Here is an 18449-nt window from a genome sequence, read left to right as displayed (position 1 = left end):
AGGTCGGGCAGGTACAAAAAATCATATTCTCAGAATTTGCCTGTTAAAAATATAAAAGCTTGATGTATTGCATCCTGTGGCTGCCAATTAACATTATTTGAAATGGGAGTAGAGAGAACTGATTTGGTAATGCAGCTCTAGAACAAGATCTGTGAGGTTTGAACAGAACAAAGAATGATGGCTCTTTTTAGACCTGTTTGACAGCCACCAGTTAAAGTATGCAAATGATAATGAGCAAAGCATGACCATGGTGACAACTCCTTCGTGGTATTTTCCTCGATGGGCTGGGTCAGGTGAAAAGTTAATGCTACATTCATAACCAAGTGGGAAGGTGGTGATTACCCGCTGTGAAGTCATAAATAGAAGTTGGATGCATTCACATGCGTTGAACTCGTTGGGAAGTGCTGATTGACTAATGGCAAACATTACCCATGAACTAAAAGAACAGCTATCATGCTTGTGAACAAATTATTGTGTTCAAAAACCATTAGTAGATTGATTTTTATAAGTAATATTTTGTTGCATTTAACTGCTGTAAATGCTGTAATTTCCTTAGTAGGTGACGTCAGAATTCAACATGTGGAAGAAATCGGAGCTCATGGATGAGAGATTCGTTTCCCACTAGTAATTACCAGTTGGATGGCCGTTCAACTGATTTTTCCGTACTCGAATATGGTAAATACTACCTTCCCACTTGGTTATGAACGCAGCATCCGTCCACTCGTCTCACCTGTTATCAGGTGGACGGGCTTGCAGCACATATAGGCTATTTATGACGCCACACATTTATTTAAGGAACCTACCGGTGCACATTGCCGAAGGAAAGGCCTGAGTTAGTTTTGCATGAATGACACATGTCAAACGGAGCCGGTGGTGACATGCTTACAAGAATCTGGGTCTTCACAAAGCTTCATCCCGGACTCACATAGGACTCCGTGCAGAAGATAAAGATCTCGTGTCATTTCCAGGTAGGTTATGAATGTGCACAGTCTTTGACCTGCTTATTACTGATGTTGTATCCCACAGGAGATCGGATATGTGCCTCGTTCAAAACAACTTAAAAAAAAAGAGCTGACTGGGAAAAATGTTTTGACTGTCATCCAACTCGCTATTCCAAGTCGTTAACTGTATTGTATTGAAAGCAACTATGGTGATGGATGAGGAATTTGACAACTGGCCTGATGCGATCACACACTATTGCCACGTTCACGTGCTAGTCGGAACTAAGAAAACTCGGACATTTCAGACTGGTTGAACGCGGCACGTGTATAGCTACAACCAGTTAGTAAATCGGACATTTCCGAGTTTCCTAGTCCCGAATACCACCCAAACGTGACATGTAGGCCCGTATGCCAACGGAATTTGGCACAGTGGACGAGCAAATACGCATCTCCCTTTACGCAGTGTTTAGATATCATACAATCTTTTTAATCACTTGAGGTTCGCATTGCTAAAATGTTTGCTCTTCATGTCCAGTCTTTTGAACTTACTGCGAACAAAATGGAAATGACAAGTTCGCCTGAGAGCGCAGAATATAAATATGAATTCAAAGTGATCAGAATGTATCAATTCATAGAACTAATGATATTAAATAATCTCAAAACACTTCTCATTCAGAACACAATGTTTCTCCTGGGTGACAGGCAGGGCAGGATAAACCAGTTTTGTTGTGCCTCTTTCTTTGTGCTCTCACTCTCTCATCAGAAAAGTGGGTTAAGTGAGAGTCCTGCATAGGATATCAATTCCATCCTCATACCTCTTAGCATGGTCTGCAAAGTTTGACCATCTTCAGTGGAGACCAGCCATGAACAAACAAATCCCTTTATAGCAGCAGGATGTCCAGTCCAGTAGTCCTGCTATACTGACATAGACTGCTGGAATTATCTTGTGTGCTAAAGCTACTAGGTCTCTATCTCTACTACCCAGTCAGCGGAACAGTGGATCTGATGGACCAGGTGTCCCGGTCAGGGGTGGGCACTGATGTCACAGATGAGACAGCCTCCATGGGGGAGTATAGGAACTCTGAGGATCATGAGGTAAGATACAGGGAGCCCCTCTGTTTACCTGTCTGTGACTATCATGCACTTACCCCTACATAGTATACACAGGAGGTTGGTGGCACCTTAATTGGGGAGAACAGGCTTGTGGTAATGACTGGAGTGTAATGGTATCAAAAACACCAAACGTATGGTTTCCAAGGTGTTTGATGCCATTCCCTTTGCTCCATTATGAGCCGTTCTCCCCTCAGCAGCTTCCTGTGATAGATATGCCATGAAGCCCGCCTACTCCCCACTCATACACACATCAAACCATCAACTGTTACTGCACTCTTGTGGAGAAGACCATTCTGACTATTCTCCAATGTGTTATGTAGACATATCATTACATTAGCTATTGACTTGATGTACTAGTGACACAACTACACGGGTTAGTGTTGGACTAGTAACCGAAAGGTTGCTGGATTGAATCCTCAAGCTGAAACGGTATAAATCTGTCGTTCTGCCCCTGAACACAGCAGTTAACCCACTGTTCCCCGGTAGGCTGTCATTGTAAATAAGAATTAGTTCTTAACTGACCTGCCTAGTTAAATAAAATACATGTAGTTCAACTAGTAATCTAAATCTAGGTAGTGTTTTCAGTGGTTCTTTACTTTGTTTCTCCATGTAGTGGTGTAACTAAGTACTGGAACTAGACTAGTTTTTTTTTTTGTCAAAATAAATGTGGATGAAGTAGGCAATTTCCTTTTTTGGGCATCAGGCCTGCTTAATTCTCACTTCAAACAACCTTTTTGTGTTTAATAGGCTGAATGACACATTGTTAATGTACAGTGCTGTCAAAGTATTCAGACCCCTTGACTTTTCCCACATTTTGTTAGCCTCATTCTAAAATTGATTAAATAGTTCCCCCCTCTGAATCTACACACAATACTGACAAAGCAAAAATTGTTTTTTTAGAAATGTTGGCAAATGTAATACAAATAAAACTCATCAGATTTACATAAGAATTCAGACCCTTGTCTCAGTACTTTGTTGAAACACCTTTGGCAATGATTACAGCCTCGACTCTTTAGTTAAATTTTTGTTTCATCAGACCAGATAATCTTGTTTCTCATGGTCTAAGACTCCTTTAGGTGCCTTTTGGCGGGCTGTCATGTACCTTTTTACTGAGGAATGGCTTCCGTCTGGTCACTCTACCATAAAGGTCTGATTGGTGGAGTGCTGCAGGGATGGTTGTCCTTCTGGAAGTTTCTTCTATCTCCACAGAGGAACTCTAGAGCTGTCAGTCACTATGTTGTTCTTGGTCACCTCCCTGACCAAGGCCCTTCTCCCCTGATTGCTCAGCTTGGCAGGGAGGCCAGCTCTAGGAAGAGTCTTGGTGGTTCCAAACTTCTTCCATTTAAGAATGATGGAGGCCACTGTGTTCTTGGGGACCTTCAATGCTGCAGACGTTTTTGGTACCCTTCCTGAGATCTGTGCCTCAATACAACCCTGTCTTTGACCTCTTGGCTTGGTTTTTGTTCTGACATGCACTGTCAACTGTTGGACCTTGTATAGAAAGGTGTGTGCCTTTCCAAATCATGTCCAATCAATTACATTTACTACAGGTGGACTCCAATCAAGTTGTAGAAACATCTCAAGGATTGTCAATGGAAACAGGATGCACCGGAGCTCAAATTCGAGTCACATAGCAAAGGGTCTGAATAGTTATGTAAATTATGGCATTTCTGTTTATGATTTTAATACATTTGCTAAAATTTCAAAAACCTTTCGCTTTTTAAATTTTTTTTAAGTGTAATCCATTTTAGAATAGGTTTGTATCAAAGTGGAAAAAGTCAAGGGGTCTGAATACTTTCCGAAGGCACTGTATAACCCCAAACAGATCTGCTCTTGCAATTTGTAGTCTGACATTTCAGATTTGTATAATATAATTTCTCAGGAAGTAGTTTGGTTGTAGTGAACTACTTTTTCATAGGGGTAGCTTTAGTGTAGCCTAACTTATTTTGGTGTGAAGAAATAGATATTTTCAGAGTAGCTTCCCCAACACTGACAATGTACAATGCTTGTGGGGTGATACTGTTTTTCAGCTGCATTAGTGTTCAGTTCTTGGCCTTCTCTGTATTTACTGAATAGCGAGAGCATATTGACCAATTGTCAGATTAATATATTCTATATACTGAATTCAACAGAGGTTCAGCCAGCATGACCTCTGTAGTATAGTAATTCGTTTTCAAATGAGCTTTGATGTGATTCTAATGTTATTTCTGCAGCCTGTTAATCCGAGATCCGACCCTCTGGGCCAGTATCTGGCCGCCCCCCAAGCCCTGCCTGCCCCCACCTACAAACAGAGGGTTGAGGAGTTTAGGAAGCTGTTCAGAGAACTACCTGAGTCAGAGAGACTCATTGTGGGTGAGTTGTGTGTGTGTGTGAGAGAAAGAAGCCAGATACGGCTCCCCTATCACCATCTGTCAAAAAACCAAACATATCGGCACCTCTCTCACCAGACGTCCTAAGCTCCTACAGAGCTTACCTGCATATACCAGCACACCTGTACCTTACCTGTGTCTAAGTGTATACCCATCTCTCGCTGCGTCCCATGTATTTTCCCCAGACTACACCTGTGCCCTCCAGAGAGACATTCTACTGCAGGGACGCCTCTACCTGTCGGAGAACTGGCTCTGTTTCTATAGCAATGTGTTTTGGGGGACAAAGGTGAGCTCACACATGAGGGAAAGGAAAAATAAAGGCACAGTTTTCTGTTTCGAGGATTAATTAAATTGGATAATGATATATCGTCAATATGTATATCAAATCAAATGTATTATATATATTGCATTATTCTGGTCGTGTTAAGGATGTGATCAGTGTGCTCTGGAATCGTAGATAGCCTAGAGTCTGAGGGACGTCTCTGTGGTCGTAGATAGCTTAGACTCTTGAGGGACAACACTGTGCTCTGTGGTCGTAGATAGTCTTGACTCTGAGGGACATCAAGGCCATGTACAGAGAGAAGACCGCACGGCTGATCCCCAACGCCATTCAGATCTGCACAGACTCTGAGAAGGTACAGTCACTCAAACAACACCTGGGTTCTGTTCAATATCCCTGGACAGTTGCACTAACGCCTTGGACCAGAGCTAAGAGACCCTGTGCTTTTCATGGTTTAACCCATCAAGCAACTTTTCATGGTTTAACCCATCAAGCAACTTTTCATGGTTTAACCCATCAAGCAACTTTTCATGGTTTAACCCATCAAGCAACTTTTCATGGTTTAACCCGTCAAGCAACTTTTTATGGTTTAACCCATCAAGCAACTTTTCATGGTTTAACCCATCAAGCAACTTTTCATGGTTTAACCCGTCAAGCAACTTTTCATGGTTTAACCCATCAAGCAACTTTTCATGGTTTAACCCATCAAGCAACTTTTCATGGTTTAACCCATCAAGCAACTTTTCATGGTTTAACCCATCAAGCAACTTTTCATGGTTTAACCCATCAAGCAACTTTTCATGCTCAAGAGTACAGCAGCACTGACAAAATAACATGCTACTTACCCCTTCTGTCTCTCCTCAATGCAAATCAATAGACGGTTATCACTGCAATAATATTAAAGCAAAACTCCACACACAAACTATATTGTAGTACTTACTATATCCCAACATTTTTTGACATGCAAAACATTTTGGGACTAATATTTTTTTTGGGGGGAATCATATGATGCAAAATGCATCATACCGGCTGTATTTCTGTATTTTATTTCAGTAGTTATATATCTTGAAAACTTGATTGCTGATATGCAAAGCAGACAGTTTTTGGGGTTGAATTTTAATTTGAACTGAAGCGTCTCTCTTCCCTACAGTTGTTCTTCACTTCATTCTCAGCCAGAGAGAAGAGTTACCAGGGAGTGTTCCGGATGTGGCAGAACACACTGATGGACAAGGTGAGGCACAGATCAGCTGACAGCGACCTCATATAACCTCACTTCACTCACTGGGGGATGCATCCCAAATGGCACCCTATTCCCTATAAAGTGCACTACTTTTAACCCGGGCCCTGTGCCATATTCAGGATGCACCCTGGGTGTAAAGTACTGTTAGCTATGGCAGGTCCACGGTTCTGTTTATGTTGAAACACCATCGGCTGTCCTGTCCAGATAGAGCATTGTGTGGATATGGATTGAGGGCTGTCAAAAACACTGGAAATGGGACACCCAGAATGTCCCCTCCTTTCAACACTGGGCCTTTTCCACACCCAGTTACACACTACCCTGCCCCCCCCCTTCCAACATTGTTGTCACCATGGTTTTGGTTGTCTCGACAGCAAGCATTTCTATGGCAAGGGCATTTCTATAAGTAGGAGTTATGTTAAGCACAGATCTAGGATCATCTTCCCCTCACTCAATCCTACCCTTGACAACAAGTTAAACTGACCTTGGCTCTGTGTCTAAAAGGCAACGTGTTCCCGGTAATCACCTATGGAATGGCATTGATCCAGTGACATGAAGAAAGTCAACGACTAGATAACCCTACAACATGGACACTATCTGGTTATCATAGCTCCATGCAACTTATCTGGAGTCCTATTTAGTATGCAAGGCTTTGGTGACTTTACCCTGGCAGACTGCTCTTATCTAATCAATCCTGAGTACACACCATGCTCCTCGGACTGGCCCCATGCCCCTAACATTCGGTTATTATGTAGTATACAAGGGGAATAGAAGTACATTTTATAATGTACTCGCTCTTTTGATAGCAGAGTGGGGCTAAAACATTCTAGCACCTGGAATGAATGCAAACTCTATGGCCAACTAGTGCAATACCCGGAAGACTGTGGACCAAGGGAATTAAGCTGTGCAAACAACTCCACAATAACACTAGTGTGACTCGGGAGTTAGCGAATGACGGTAAAGTTCAATGACCCCTCAAGGTGTGGCTAGGAAGGTTTATTTGCTTAAGACAGAAAGAGCTGTCTTTTCATTACCTATCCATTCTTCAGGGCAGTCGTTCGCATTACGCCACAAAGAGGCTATTCATCAACCGATCTGATTTTCGTTGTCACTGAACCAGAGTTTTGGCATTCAGTAGAGTTGTTATCGAGGTTACCTATCTCTGTATCAATGGGTGGAGCGCTCGTGTTCCAATTGTCGGGCTGAGGGCGCTAGGACTTCCTGATTGTTTTGTGACAGTGTACAGATTATCACAGTTCAGTTCAGAGACCAGAGCAGAGTAAAATGGCTACCGAGAAGTAAGTAAAACATATTTTAAAATTGTTATTTTGACTTGATTGGTAACAAGTGACTGATTATTCATCTAAATGATGATCGGGTGTGTGTAATTTGGATTGAAGAAACTGGTTCTATATGGGGCTTGCTTGAATGGATTCTGTTGAATGGGCAGGGCTGGATTTGGGGTCTTGGGGCACCTACTTTATTTTCAGATTTTTTAAAAGCTAATTATCTGCAATTCGACATATTTTGTCATGGCTTATGACGTGTTTTATCTGCTATCTGGGGGGTCTCTGACCTCCAGGGCAGGTGCCCCGCGTGCCTGTTTGTAGGAAATCAATCTTAATAAATTGTTTTTTTGAACAATTGAACAAACTCAAAATACATTTCTAATCTACATTTACTTATTATTCTCCCTCCATATAGTTTAAAAAATATACTTTGTATTTGTCATAGTGTCCATAAACAATCTACACTCAGCAAAAAAATAAATAAACGTCCTCTCACTGTCAACTGGATATATTTTCAGCAAACTTAACGTGTAAATATTTGTATGACCATAACAAAATTCAACAACTGAGACATAAACTGAACAAGTTCCACAGACATGTGACTAACAGAAATTCAATAATGTGTCCCTGAACAAAGGGAGGGGTCAAAATCAAAAGTAAGTCAGTATCTGGTGTGGCCACCAGCTGCATTAAGTACTGCAGTGCATCTCCTCATGGACTGCACCAGATTTGCCAGTTCTTGCTGTGAGATGTTATCCCACTCTTCCACCAAGGCACCTGCAAGTTCCCAGACATTTTTTGGGGGAATGGCCCTAGCCCTCGCCCTCCGATCCAACAGGTCCCAGACGTGCTCAATGGGATTGAGATCGGGCTCGTTGCTGGCCATGGCAGAAAACTGACATTCCTGTCTTGCAGGTGGCATTGTCATGCTGGAGGGTCATGTCAGGATGAGCCTACAGGAAGGGTACCACATGAGGGAGGAGGATGTATTCCCTGTAATGCACAGCGTTGAGATTGCCTGCAATGACAACAAGCTCAGTTTGATGATGCTGTGACACACCGCCTCAGACTATGAAGGAACCTCCACCTCCAAATCGATCCCGCTCCAGAGTTCAGGCCTCGGTGTAACGCTCATTCCTTCAACGATAAACGTGAATCTGACCATCACCCCTGGTGAGACAAAACCGTGACCCGTCAGTGAAGAGCACTTTTTTTACCAGTCCTGTCTGGTCCAGTGACGGTGAGTTTGTGTACATAGGCGATGTTGTTGCCGGTGATGTCTGGTGAGGACCTGCCTTACAACAGGCCTACAAGCCCTCAGTCCAGCCTCTCTCACCCTATTGCGGACAGTCTGAGCACTGATGGAGGGATTGTGCGTTCCTGGAGTAACTCGGGCAGTTTTTGCCATCCGGGATCTGTCCCGCAGGTGTGATGTACGGATCCTGTGCAGGTGTTGCTACACGTGGTCTGCCAATGCAAGGACGATCAGCTGTCCGTCCTGTCTCCCTGTAGCCCAGTCTTAGGCGTCTCACAGTACGGACATTGCAATTTATTGCCACATCTGCAGTCCTCATGGCTCATTGCAGCATGCCTAAGGCACATTCATGCAGATGAGCAGGGACCCTGGGCATCTTTCCTTTGGTGTTTTTCAGAGTCAGTAGAAAGGCCTCTTGAGTGTACTAAGTTTTCATAACTGTGACCTTAATTGCCTACCGTCTGTAAGCTGTTAGTGTCTGAACAACCGTTCCACAGGTACATGTTCATTAATTGTTATGGGTCATTGAACAAGCATGGGAAACAGTGTTTAAACCCTTTACAATGAAGATCTGTGAAGGTATTTGGATTTTTACGAAATATCTTTGAAAGACAGGGTCCTGAAGAAGGGACGTTTCTTTTTTTGCTGAGTATATTTTGTAGCTATTAGTCAATAGCTATAGGCTACAATTTAACTGCGCAAGGTAGCAGCTATCGTCTTTGCGTCAGTTCTTTTATATAATTGTTTGCATTTCTTAAGCGCTAATCTACAGTGAGTTGCTTTTTGATATCTTGTGGCATCAGTGTGGAGCAGGTTAGGGCTGTTTTGTTAGGTTGAAACTAAGACTAGAGGTGATGTGAGATTCATGCACAGGTAGAAAATGGTTATGCTGGAGGAAGCCAGACAGAGGAATTAATCCTCATGATTTTGACTATTGAGCTCTTGCAAGCTATAGCCTACAAGCAGCTGACGGATGATGGAACTGTGTACACCAAAATCTGTTGCTTTTCCATGATACCAAAAATCTAATCATACCCCACTGTTTGTCTGTTCCTCCCAATTAAACCCCCTCTCTCCTCTGTCCTCTCTCTCTCCTAGCCATTGACTAGTCTGGAGCTGTGGCTGGTGGTCAAGCAGCACTATGGTAATGATCTGGGCCTGAGCCATGAAGAAATGGAGAGTCTACAGGGATCAGCAGAATCAACCACGCAGACACACACTAGGTGAGGACTAGCAGGACTCTTCATCTATCTTATCTATCAATCTGGTGCTGCATGGTGAACAGCATGCATTCACCTATATCTGTCTGACTGACACATTTCTTTAATCTGTTTCCCCATCTGGTCCCTGGCAGCCTGACCATGAGGCCCGGTGGAGAGGACTCTGGGAGGCTGGAGAGGCCGTCTACTCTGCGCCTCCAGCCAGGGGATCAGGGCTCCTTTGAGCCCAACACGCCCCAGGGAGAGGACTTACCCTCACCTCTCGGAGAGAGCACCGCCAATTCGAGGAATGCGGTACGACACCTGGCATGTTAATGTCACAAAAGGCTTGGATGATATTAAGTGATCTCTGTAGAGGCATACTGTCTCCATATTGTTTCTTCATTGTCTGAGTTTTGCAAATGAAGGATGAGTCCCATTGATGGCATACATGTACATAGCAAGGCTTCCATAGCCAGAGTGACAGAAAGAGTGACATTGCCATTGTGTTTGTGTCCTACAGGATGATGCTCACAGCACCTCGTCTCAGTGCACTCCTGACCCATCCCTGGACCGCTCTGCCCCGGAGAGAGTCTCCAAGCGCTCAGAGCTCTCTCTGGACCTCAACACTAACCTGGACCACTTCTCTGAACAGAGCGCAGAGGAGAGCGCAGAGGAGGGTAAGAATGATTCCCAAATGTGTTTGTTAAATGCATGCATCTTTAGAGTATGTGTTTGTGTGATGCTATTGACACCATCTTAGATGTGTTTTCAGAGGCATTCCTCAGATCATGTTAACCCCTCTCCCGGTGTCTCTTATAGAGGAGAGGGTGTGTGTCTCTGAGCAGCAGGGCAGGCTTTATGTGAACAAGGTCTTCAACATCAGCGCAGAGAAGATGTTTGAGCTGCTCTTTACTGACTCCCACTTCATGCGAAGATTCATGAACGCCAGGAAGATCACCAGTGAGTCATCACCCCATCCACCCTAAACACTCCCTGTTATGTCGCAGTCCTCAACACTCCCTGTTATGTCGCAGTCCTCAACACTCCCTGTTATGTCGCAGTCCTCAACACTCCCTGTTATGTCGCAGTCCTCAACACTCCCTGTTATGGCGCACAGTCCTCAACACTCCCTGTTATGGCGCACAGTCCTCAACACTCCCTGTTATGGCGCACAGTCCTCAACACTCCCTGTTATGGCGCACAGTCCTCAACACTCCCTGTTATGTCGCAGTCCTCAACACTCCCTGTTATGTCGCAGTCCTCAACACTCCCTGTTATGTCGCAGTCCTCAACACTCCCTGTTATGTCGCAGTCCTCAACACTCCCTGTTATGTCGCAGTCCTCAACACTCCCTGTTATGGCGCGCAGTCCTCAACACTCCCTGTTATGGCGCGCAGTCCTCAACACTCCCTGTTATGGCGCGCAGTCCTCAACACTCCCTGTTATGGCGCGCAGTCCTCAACACTCCCTGTTATGGCGCACAGTCCTCAACACTCCCTGTTATGGCGCACAGTCCTCAACACTCCCTGTTATGGCGCACAGTCCTCAACACTCCCTGTTATGGCGCACAGTCCTCAACACTCCCTGTTATGGCGCACAGTCCTCAACACTCCCTGTTATGGCGCACAGTCCTCAACACTCCCTGTTATGGCGCACAGTCCTCAACACTCCCTGTTATGGCGCACAGTCCTCAACACTCCCTGTTATGGCGCACAGTCCTCAACACTCCCTGTTATGGCGCACAGTCCTCAACACTCCTTGTTATGGCGCACAGTCCTCAACACTCCCTGTTATGGCGCACAGTCCTCAACACTCCCTGTTATGGCGCACAGTCCTCAACACTCCCTGTTATGGCGCACAGTCCTCAACACTCCCTGTTATGGCGCACAGTCCTCAACACTCCCTGTTATGGCGCACAGTCCTCAACACTCCCTGTTATGGCGCACAGTCCTCAACACTCCCTGTTATGGCGCACAGTCCTCAACACTCCCTGTTATGGCGCACAGTCCTCAACACTCCCTGTTATGGCGCACAGTCCTCAACACTCCCTGTTATGGCGCACAGTCCTCAACACTCCCTGTTATGGCGCACAGTCCTCAACACTCCCTGTTATGGCGCACAGTCCTCAACACTCCCTGTTATGGCGCACAGTCCTCAACACTCCCTGTTATGGCGCACAGTCCTCAACACTCCCTGTTATGGCGCACAGTCCTCAACACTCCCTGTTATGGCGCACAGTCCTCAACACTCCCTGTTATGGCGCACAGTCCTCAACACTCCCTGTTATGGCGCACAGTCCTCAACACTCCCTGTTATGGCGCACAGTCCTCAACACTCCCTGTTATGGCGCACAGTCCTCAACACTCCCTGTTATGGCGCACAGTCCTCAACACTCCCTGTTATGGCGCACAGTCCTCAACACTCCCTGTTATATATGGCGCACAGTCCTCAACACTCCCTGTTATATATGGCGCACAGTCCTCAACACTCCCTGTTATATATGGCGCACAGTCCTCAACACTCCCTGTTATATATGGCGCACAGTCCTCAACACTCCCTGTTATATATGGCGCACAGTCCTCAACACTCCCTGTTATATATGGCGCACAGTCCTCAGCTTGTGATGAGTAATCCATCCTAATCAATCTTTTGAATGTGAATGCCAGAGTTGTTGTAATTTCTAAATTGGGATGTGCACAACGAGGGGCCACAGTGGCTCCTGGCTTTGCATACAGTACTCACACATGCAGTCAGATCCTTTTGGGGGCCCTAAGTAAACATTTGTTTGGAGGGCCCCTCTGCCTTACTAAACAATGGTGGAGGGACAGAGAAAAATGTGCAGTTTTATACACAGTTTACCATGGGGCAGAGAGATATTTAAAACTAAAGTGTATATCTGAGTGAGCGTGATTAACAACATTTAATGGGGGCCCACCCAGTCAGTTATTTGTCCATGATTGCTAAAAGTTTAGAACGTCTAGACTAACTTACCAATCTATAAAATGTTAGCTGGCTTGGCTAGATGAGTGACTGACATAAGAGAAACTGCTGATGCACAACCAAATTTCGAAATTTAGTTGAGACCCCGACCTGAGTATTTTTTTGGGGGGAGGAGATTGATCCGCAGGCCTACAAAGGGGGGGGGAGGCGGCGCGGCGCGGCGCATGTGCCCATCCCTGGTCCAAATGTGGTGTGTGTGAAATAATTCAGGCCTTTCCATTTCAGTGCAGTACCAAATAGAATAATAGGTGTGTTTTGTTAACCTATGTGTGATTGTCTTTAGATGCCAGCTTTGCCCCGTGGCAGAGTGAAGCGTCAGGCGCCATGAAGAGGAGTCTCAACTACACCATCGCCATCACCAACCCTCTGGTGGGCAAGTTCTCCACCGCCACAGAGAACCAGGTGAGCCCAGGTCTGCAGGGTGTGTGTGTGTTGTGTAGTGTGTTTTCAAGAGTGTGTAACTCTGTTGTCCTGTCAGATCCTGTACAAGGAATCCAGGGAGGGTCAGTACTACCTCGTCGATGCGGAAGTCTACACACACGACGTCCCGTACCACGACTACTTCTACACTCAGAACCTCTACTGTATCATCCGCCACTCCAAACACAAGTGTCGACTCAGGTGAGCAGCAGTGACAACACACCCTTCAGACATTTAATATTTGCTCTGTTTACTTTAGTGTAAGGACTTTTAGGGTATTGGGGTTGAGTTTCTCATTGTGGTCAGTCTTTGTTCAGTGCAAAGGTGCCTTTACATGTTTCCCACTGGGCACAGATGTCAATTCGATGTCTATTCCATGTCGGTTCAACCAACTTTCACTGATGTGAAAATAAGGTTCATTCAACCAGTGTGTGCCCAGTGGGTTTTGTGTGTCAAAGACCAATATCCTTTAGGAAAGGTAAATTCACTTCCACATATTGCTGGCCTATGTACTGTTGGTTCTCTCTTCTTGCTGGTAGCTATTGGTCAGTTCCTGATTACAGAGAACGAAAATCAGCACTGTTTGGTACTTGAGAGTTTGTGGTGACTAATTACCCATGTAACTGATTAAAATACAACTGTAGAGTTGATGTGTTCAGGGTGTATACTGATGTGAAGTATAAGAAGCAGCCGTGGGGGCTGGTCAAGTCCTTTATCACCAAGAACTCCTGGAGCGGCCTGGAGGACTACTTCAGACACCTGGGTGAGTAGCAGCCTTGGAGATCTCGTCTTTCTTCCACGCCAACTTTCAGAATCTCTATCTATCACTCCCTTTGGTTCCTTCCTCGGGCGTTATTGTTTGTTTCATGTCTGTACGCTACTCGTGTTTCTTGTTTTGTTCTGTTGTTTGTGTATTAAATTCACTCCCTGTACTTGCTTCCCGATTTTGTTAGTGTACGCGTGACCCTACACTTTCTCCAATGAGTCTCTGCCTGTGAGTGTGTTGGGTTGGCCATAATAAACTCCTGCTCTCTAAGTATGTTGCTGCTTCACTGGTTTCTGTCCATCACCCACTCTCCTATACTGTATAACGACCCGTCACCCACTCTACCATACTGTATAACGACCCGTCACCCCCTCTCCTATACTGTATAACGACCCGTCACCCCCTCTCCTATACTGTATAACGACCCGTCACCCACTCTCCTATACTGTATAACGACCCGTCACCCACTCTCCTATACTGTATAACGACCCGTCACCCCCTCTCCTATAGTGTATAACGACCCGTCACCCCCTCTCCTATACTGTATAACGACCCGTCACCCCCTCTCCTATAGTGTATAACGACCCGTCACCCCCTCTCCTATACTGTATAACGACCCGTCCCCCGCTCTCCTATACTGTGTGACGACCCGTCCCCCGCTCTCCTATACTGTGTGACGTGACGACCCCTCTCCTATAGTGTGTGTGACGACCCCTCTCCTATAGTGTGTGTGACGACCCCTCTCCTATAGTGTGTGTGACGACCCCTCGCCCCCTCTCCTATACTGTATAACGACCCGTCTTCGTCACCCGCTCCAGTCTCGTCAGAGTAGATCTGAATCAAAGCCCTGCACTGACAGTCCAACTCGCCTCATGAGAAGTCAATTAGAACCCCCCCACCCACAGATTGCACGGCAGTCCTCTCTACATAACCCTTACCACCTCTGCTAGTCATTTATCCACCCCCTTTTTCCAAGGCATTTAACCTGACTTTTCCTTTCACCCTATGTCATCACAGAATCGGAGCTGATGGAAGAGGAGGCGGAGCTGAACCAGGGAGGCGGAGACCACGGTAAGACAATTGGCGGGCTGCGTCACCGGCGGAGGAGGACATTCAGTCGGACACTACAGGAGCACCTGAACCCCAGCAACCAGTACAGGCCTGACCTAGATCCTCACAGAGAGGGCAACACGGGTACATGTTCTTCTGTTATTTAGCCCTGGACAACCATCTTCTGCACACATGAATAACATTACATATACAATACAAACAATCAGTAATCAAGCACATGACTTGATCACCTATAAAATGCACAGTCATCCGTCTTCCATTCAAGCTGTGTCTCCTGTAATGACTTCCTGTCTCCGGTTGTGTGTCAGATCCCATGGATATGAAGGGTCCACAGTGGAACGTCTCTACCATCGTAGCTGGGATGAGCATCATGTAAGTCAACACTCAAAGCATAAATCAGCATGCAACCTTTCTATTGTCTGAGTACATTCTGCTCCATGAGCTCAAACAGTACTTAGGCATGTGTGTATTTGCAGTATATTAGCCAGGTGTTTGTTGAACTCAAATAATCAGAAACCTTACTGCCTCCTCTCTCTTGCTCTTCCCAGTATGCTGATCCTAACAGTACTGAACCTGGGGCTGTTCTTTAAGCTGTGGGCCATGGAGGACGTGGTCACACGCATGTACCTGAGCACCAAGAACCGCCTCCGGGAGAGGGCCGAGAGCAGGTAGGCTGCTGCACACTGAGTGAAAGCATACGAGTACTTCTCTCTGGGTGGCTGAGGCCTTGTTCCAAGACTTAGGTGGGAGAGACTGAAGGGACATCTCTGACCAACATCCCACATGACCTGCACATGACCATCTGATCATTTATCACTCCAGTGTTAATCTGCTAAATTGTAATTATTCGCCTCCTCATGCCTTTTGCACACAATGTATATAGACTCTTTTTTTCTTTTTTTCTACTGTGTTATTGACTTGTTTATTGTTTACTCCATCTGTAACTCTGTGTTGTCTGTTCACACTGCTATGCTTTATCTTGGCCAGGTCGCAGTTGTAAATGAGAACTTGTTCTCAACTAGCCTACCTGGATAAATAAAGGTGAAATAAAAAAAATAAAAAAATTGACAGCCCGACTAGCCAAAATCTATAACCTAACCTTAAGCAAACCTCTAACCCTAATCTAATTTGAACAAATTAAATATTGTTTTGGTCAGCCACATCCCCTTAGTTTACCTGATTTGGAAGCATCCTTTCCTTCTCCATTCCTTGGCGTAATCACTGCTCTGACGATTGGGTTGGTGTGAGCTATGTTGAGGAATTCTCTCTCCTGTTGTCTTTGTCCGTCTCCTCAGTTTTGCCCCAGACTTTAGTCCCGGACCGGCCCCTCCACACAGGACCAGAGAGGAGACTCTGCTGCTGAAAGCTGTTCTACAGGACTCCATCAACCTACTGGAGCAGGTGAGTCAGATGACCAGCTGTGTTGGTGTGTCAGTGTCACAGCCTCCCAGATGACCCCTGCAGGTGTATCTGGACGGTCATTGACCGTTTTCTTCCTATTTTCTCTACAGCTCCGCTGCTCTCTATTGGTGCTTCAGCAGAACTTTGTAACCAATAGGACAGCAACGCCTCAGTGACGCCGTCGTGATTTCACTACGCCCTATGAACCCTGGGGTCGTAAAGGCTACGGGGATGCGCCTCAGAGGACTCACTCTCCCAAGTAGGGGTGTTGCTATAGGGAATACCCACACACCGACTACTTGTTACTAAGAGCAACAACGGTACAAGTCCCAGGGCCATTGATAGTGTGTTACTAGGTGGATGAATGTATTTTTAAAGTTCAACTGTTGGTCCTGCGCTGTGGCGGAAGAGAATGGTTCCCAAACATCACCAACACTGGGAGGCGACTGTTGGACTTGGGTTTATGTGAGGTTCTATTGTCTGTTGGGTTAGGGAGTACTTTATTCTTCCTTAATGTTCTGGGGTTACAGTGATTAAGTTGAAGTTCTTCTGGACTACTGTATATTCCATGCAGTCCCAGCATGCCTCACTGCGTACCCCTTCCATTGCCAAGCTCATCACAGCAGATGAGCCAATGATGTTATAGAAATAAATCCCAATGTAAGATTTTTACTTTTTGCACAAGTGCCTTGTGTACTTTTTATGTTTTTAGATTTATTTAGAATACATTTTTTTTCAATTAGAAAATACTTTGAATGTAATTTATTAATAATATTTGAATGGCTGTGGGTTTCTGCTCGTGTAAATGTGAATAATTATGCTGTTTTGGATTGACAGATGACGCATTTAAAAAGAGAAAATTATCTTTGGGTGGTTTTGCAGCTGGTTTGTAAATATACAGCAGAGCTCAAGATCAGTGTTGTATTTAGAAGGGTGCAATGTTCTGAACACTGCAGATAGAAATGCCTTCTATAAAGCTGTCATGAATCCTTATTCTACATGATGGAGAAGCATGTTTGTTCTACATAATATAGTTCTATCTGAACCTTCTGTAATGTTGCACCCCACTGAACACACGCCCAGGTGAACTTTCTCAGGACTAATTGGTTGGAGCTAAAATATGCAAATAATAATACTGATTGCATTTTGTTAATTACGTTAAAGTCCTGATGACCGTTCCATATACAATAAGCTAAATTAAGAGGGTTAGTGAATGTTCTGTAATTCATATTCATTCCACATGATGGTAAAACAAACCCATTCAGGAAGCCACGTCACTCAAACACTGCACTGCATATCTGTACACCCACTATAAGAATTTGAGCAGCGGATTCTGAGTTGAATCCACACTAGTGCCTTGTTAGCTTTGTTTTTTTTAAAAATTGTTAATCACCATTTTACATTTTCTCAAACAAATGCCACTCGTGTGTGGCGGTAAAATGTTATATTGTATGTCAAACCCATCCTTGTTCTATAATTGCACAGGAATCTTCCATAGTTTTGTTTGATGTTTACATTGCATTAGTGTAAACTATGGGATGTGACTAGTTTAAGGGTACACACTATTTGTTTTCCACACTATCCATATATGAAGTTGAATTACGTTGGCTATTTTGCACATTTGTAAGACAGATTTGATGCTTTGAATAAAGAAACCATATTTCTCCACATATTATTGTTAATGTGAGGTGGGGGTACGGCATGCTAAAAGCACTGACTACAATCAGGATCTTTATACCTTGATCCTAATTCTCTGGGGAGGGTACATAACAGGATTTACTAACCACATGTGAGAGTGCGTTAGTGGTTACTTCACTTTGTTGAAATACCACCCATGCATTTGTGCTGGCAGTCTGAAGGTGGGTGGTTCGTTAGTATTGGTCTCGTGGGACCAGGTTTGGGACCATGCACAGATACACCCCTCCCCCGTGTTTCGATTGTCCGTGAAGTATTTGTACCAGCTCCAGAAGTCTGATGCTGCATATTCCGTAACTGTAGTTGAGCGAAGTCCTTAAAGGTAGTCTCCGAGAGATGAAGTAGACCGCATGGTGTCTGTTCTCTGCTGTTTTGGCTAAAAGCGTGAAACGTGCACTTGCGCAGATATG

General features: G+C 44.9%; 1 protein-coding gene across 2 annotated transcripts; it reads left to right on the top strand.

Moving 5' to 3' along the window:
- Positions 1-631: 631 nt before the first annotated feature.
- On the top strand, positions 632-18014 carry LOC110489679 (protein Aster-C). Of its 2 annotated transcripts, none has more exons than XM_021562441.2 (18): positions 632-968; positions 1899-2036; positions 4268-4406; positions 4609-4709; positions 4963-5058; positions 5854-5934; positions 9583-9707; positions 9839-9998; positions 10207-10363; positions 10506-10646; positions 12970-13088; positions 13165-13307; positions 13766-13869; positions 14890-15066; positions 15252-15315; positions 15492-15611; positions 16239-16344; positions 16455-18014. In XM_021562441.2, the coding sequence occupies exons 2-18, from the start codon at positions 1947-1949 to the stop codon at positions 16518-16520; spliced, it is 1989 nt and encodes a 662-aa protein (XP_021418116.2). In that variant the 5' UTR covers positions 632-968; positions 1899-1946; the 3' UTR covers positions 16521-18014. The 2 variants fall into 2 exon arrangements, with proteins under 2 accessions (XP_021418116.2, XP_021418115.2); XM_021562440.2 differs by having other exon boundaries at positions 635-968; positions 1927-2036.
- Positions 18015-18449: the final 435 nt, after the last annotated feature.

The sequence above is a fragment of the Oncorhynchus mykiss genome, chromosome 15 (assembly GCF_013265735.2).
Source record: "Oncorhynchus mykiss isolate Arlee chromosome 15, USDA_OmykA_1.1, whole genome shotgun sequence".
In the NCBI taxonomy this organism is placed as follows: Eukaryota; Metazoa; Chordata; class Actinopteri; order Salmoniformes; family Salmonidae; genus Oncorhynchus; species Oncorhynchus mykiss.
This window is presented reverse-complemented; position numbering and strand designations above follow the sequence as displayed.

Bases quoted from the DNA above. Each gene is read 5' to 3' on its own strand.
- LOC110489679 (XM_021562441.2), top strand. From the start codon at position 1,947: ATGGACCAGGTGTCCCGGTCAGGGGTGGGCACTGATGTCACAGATGAG. The intron at 10,364-10,505 runs GTAAGAATGATT...TGTCTCTTATAG, and splicing joins AGAGGAGAGCGCAGAGGAGG to AGGAGAGGGTGTGTGTCTCT. The intron at 13,089-13,164 runs GTGAGCCCAGGT...TTGTCCTGTCAG, and splicing joins CCACCGCCACAGAGAACCAG to ATCCTGTACAAGGAATCCAG.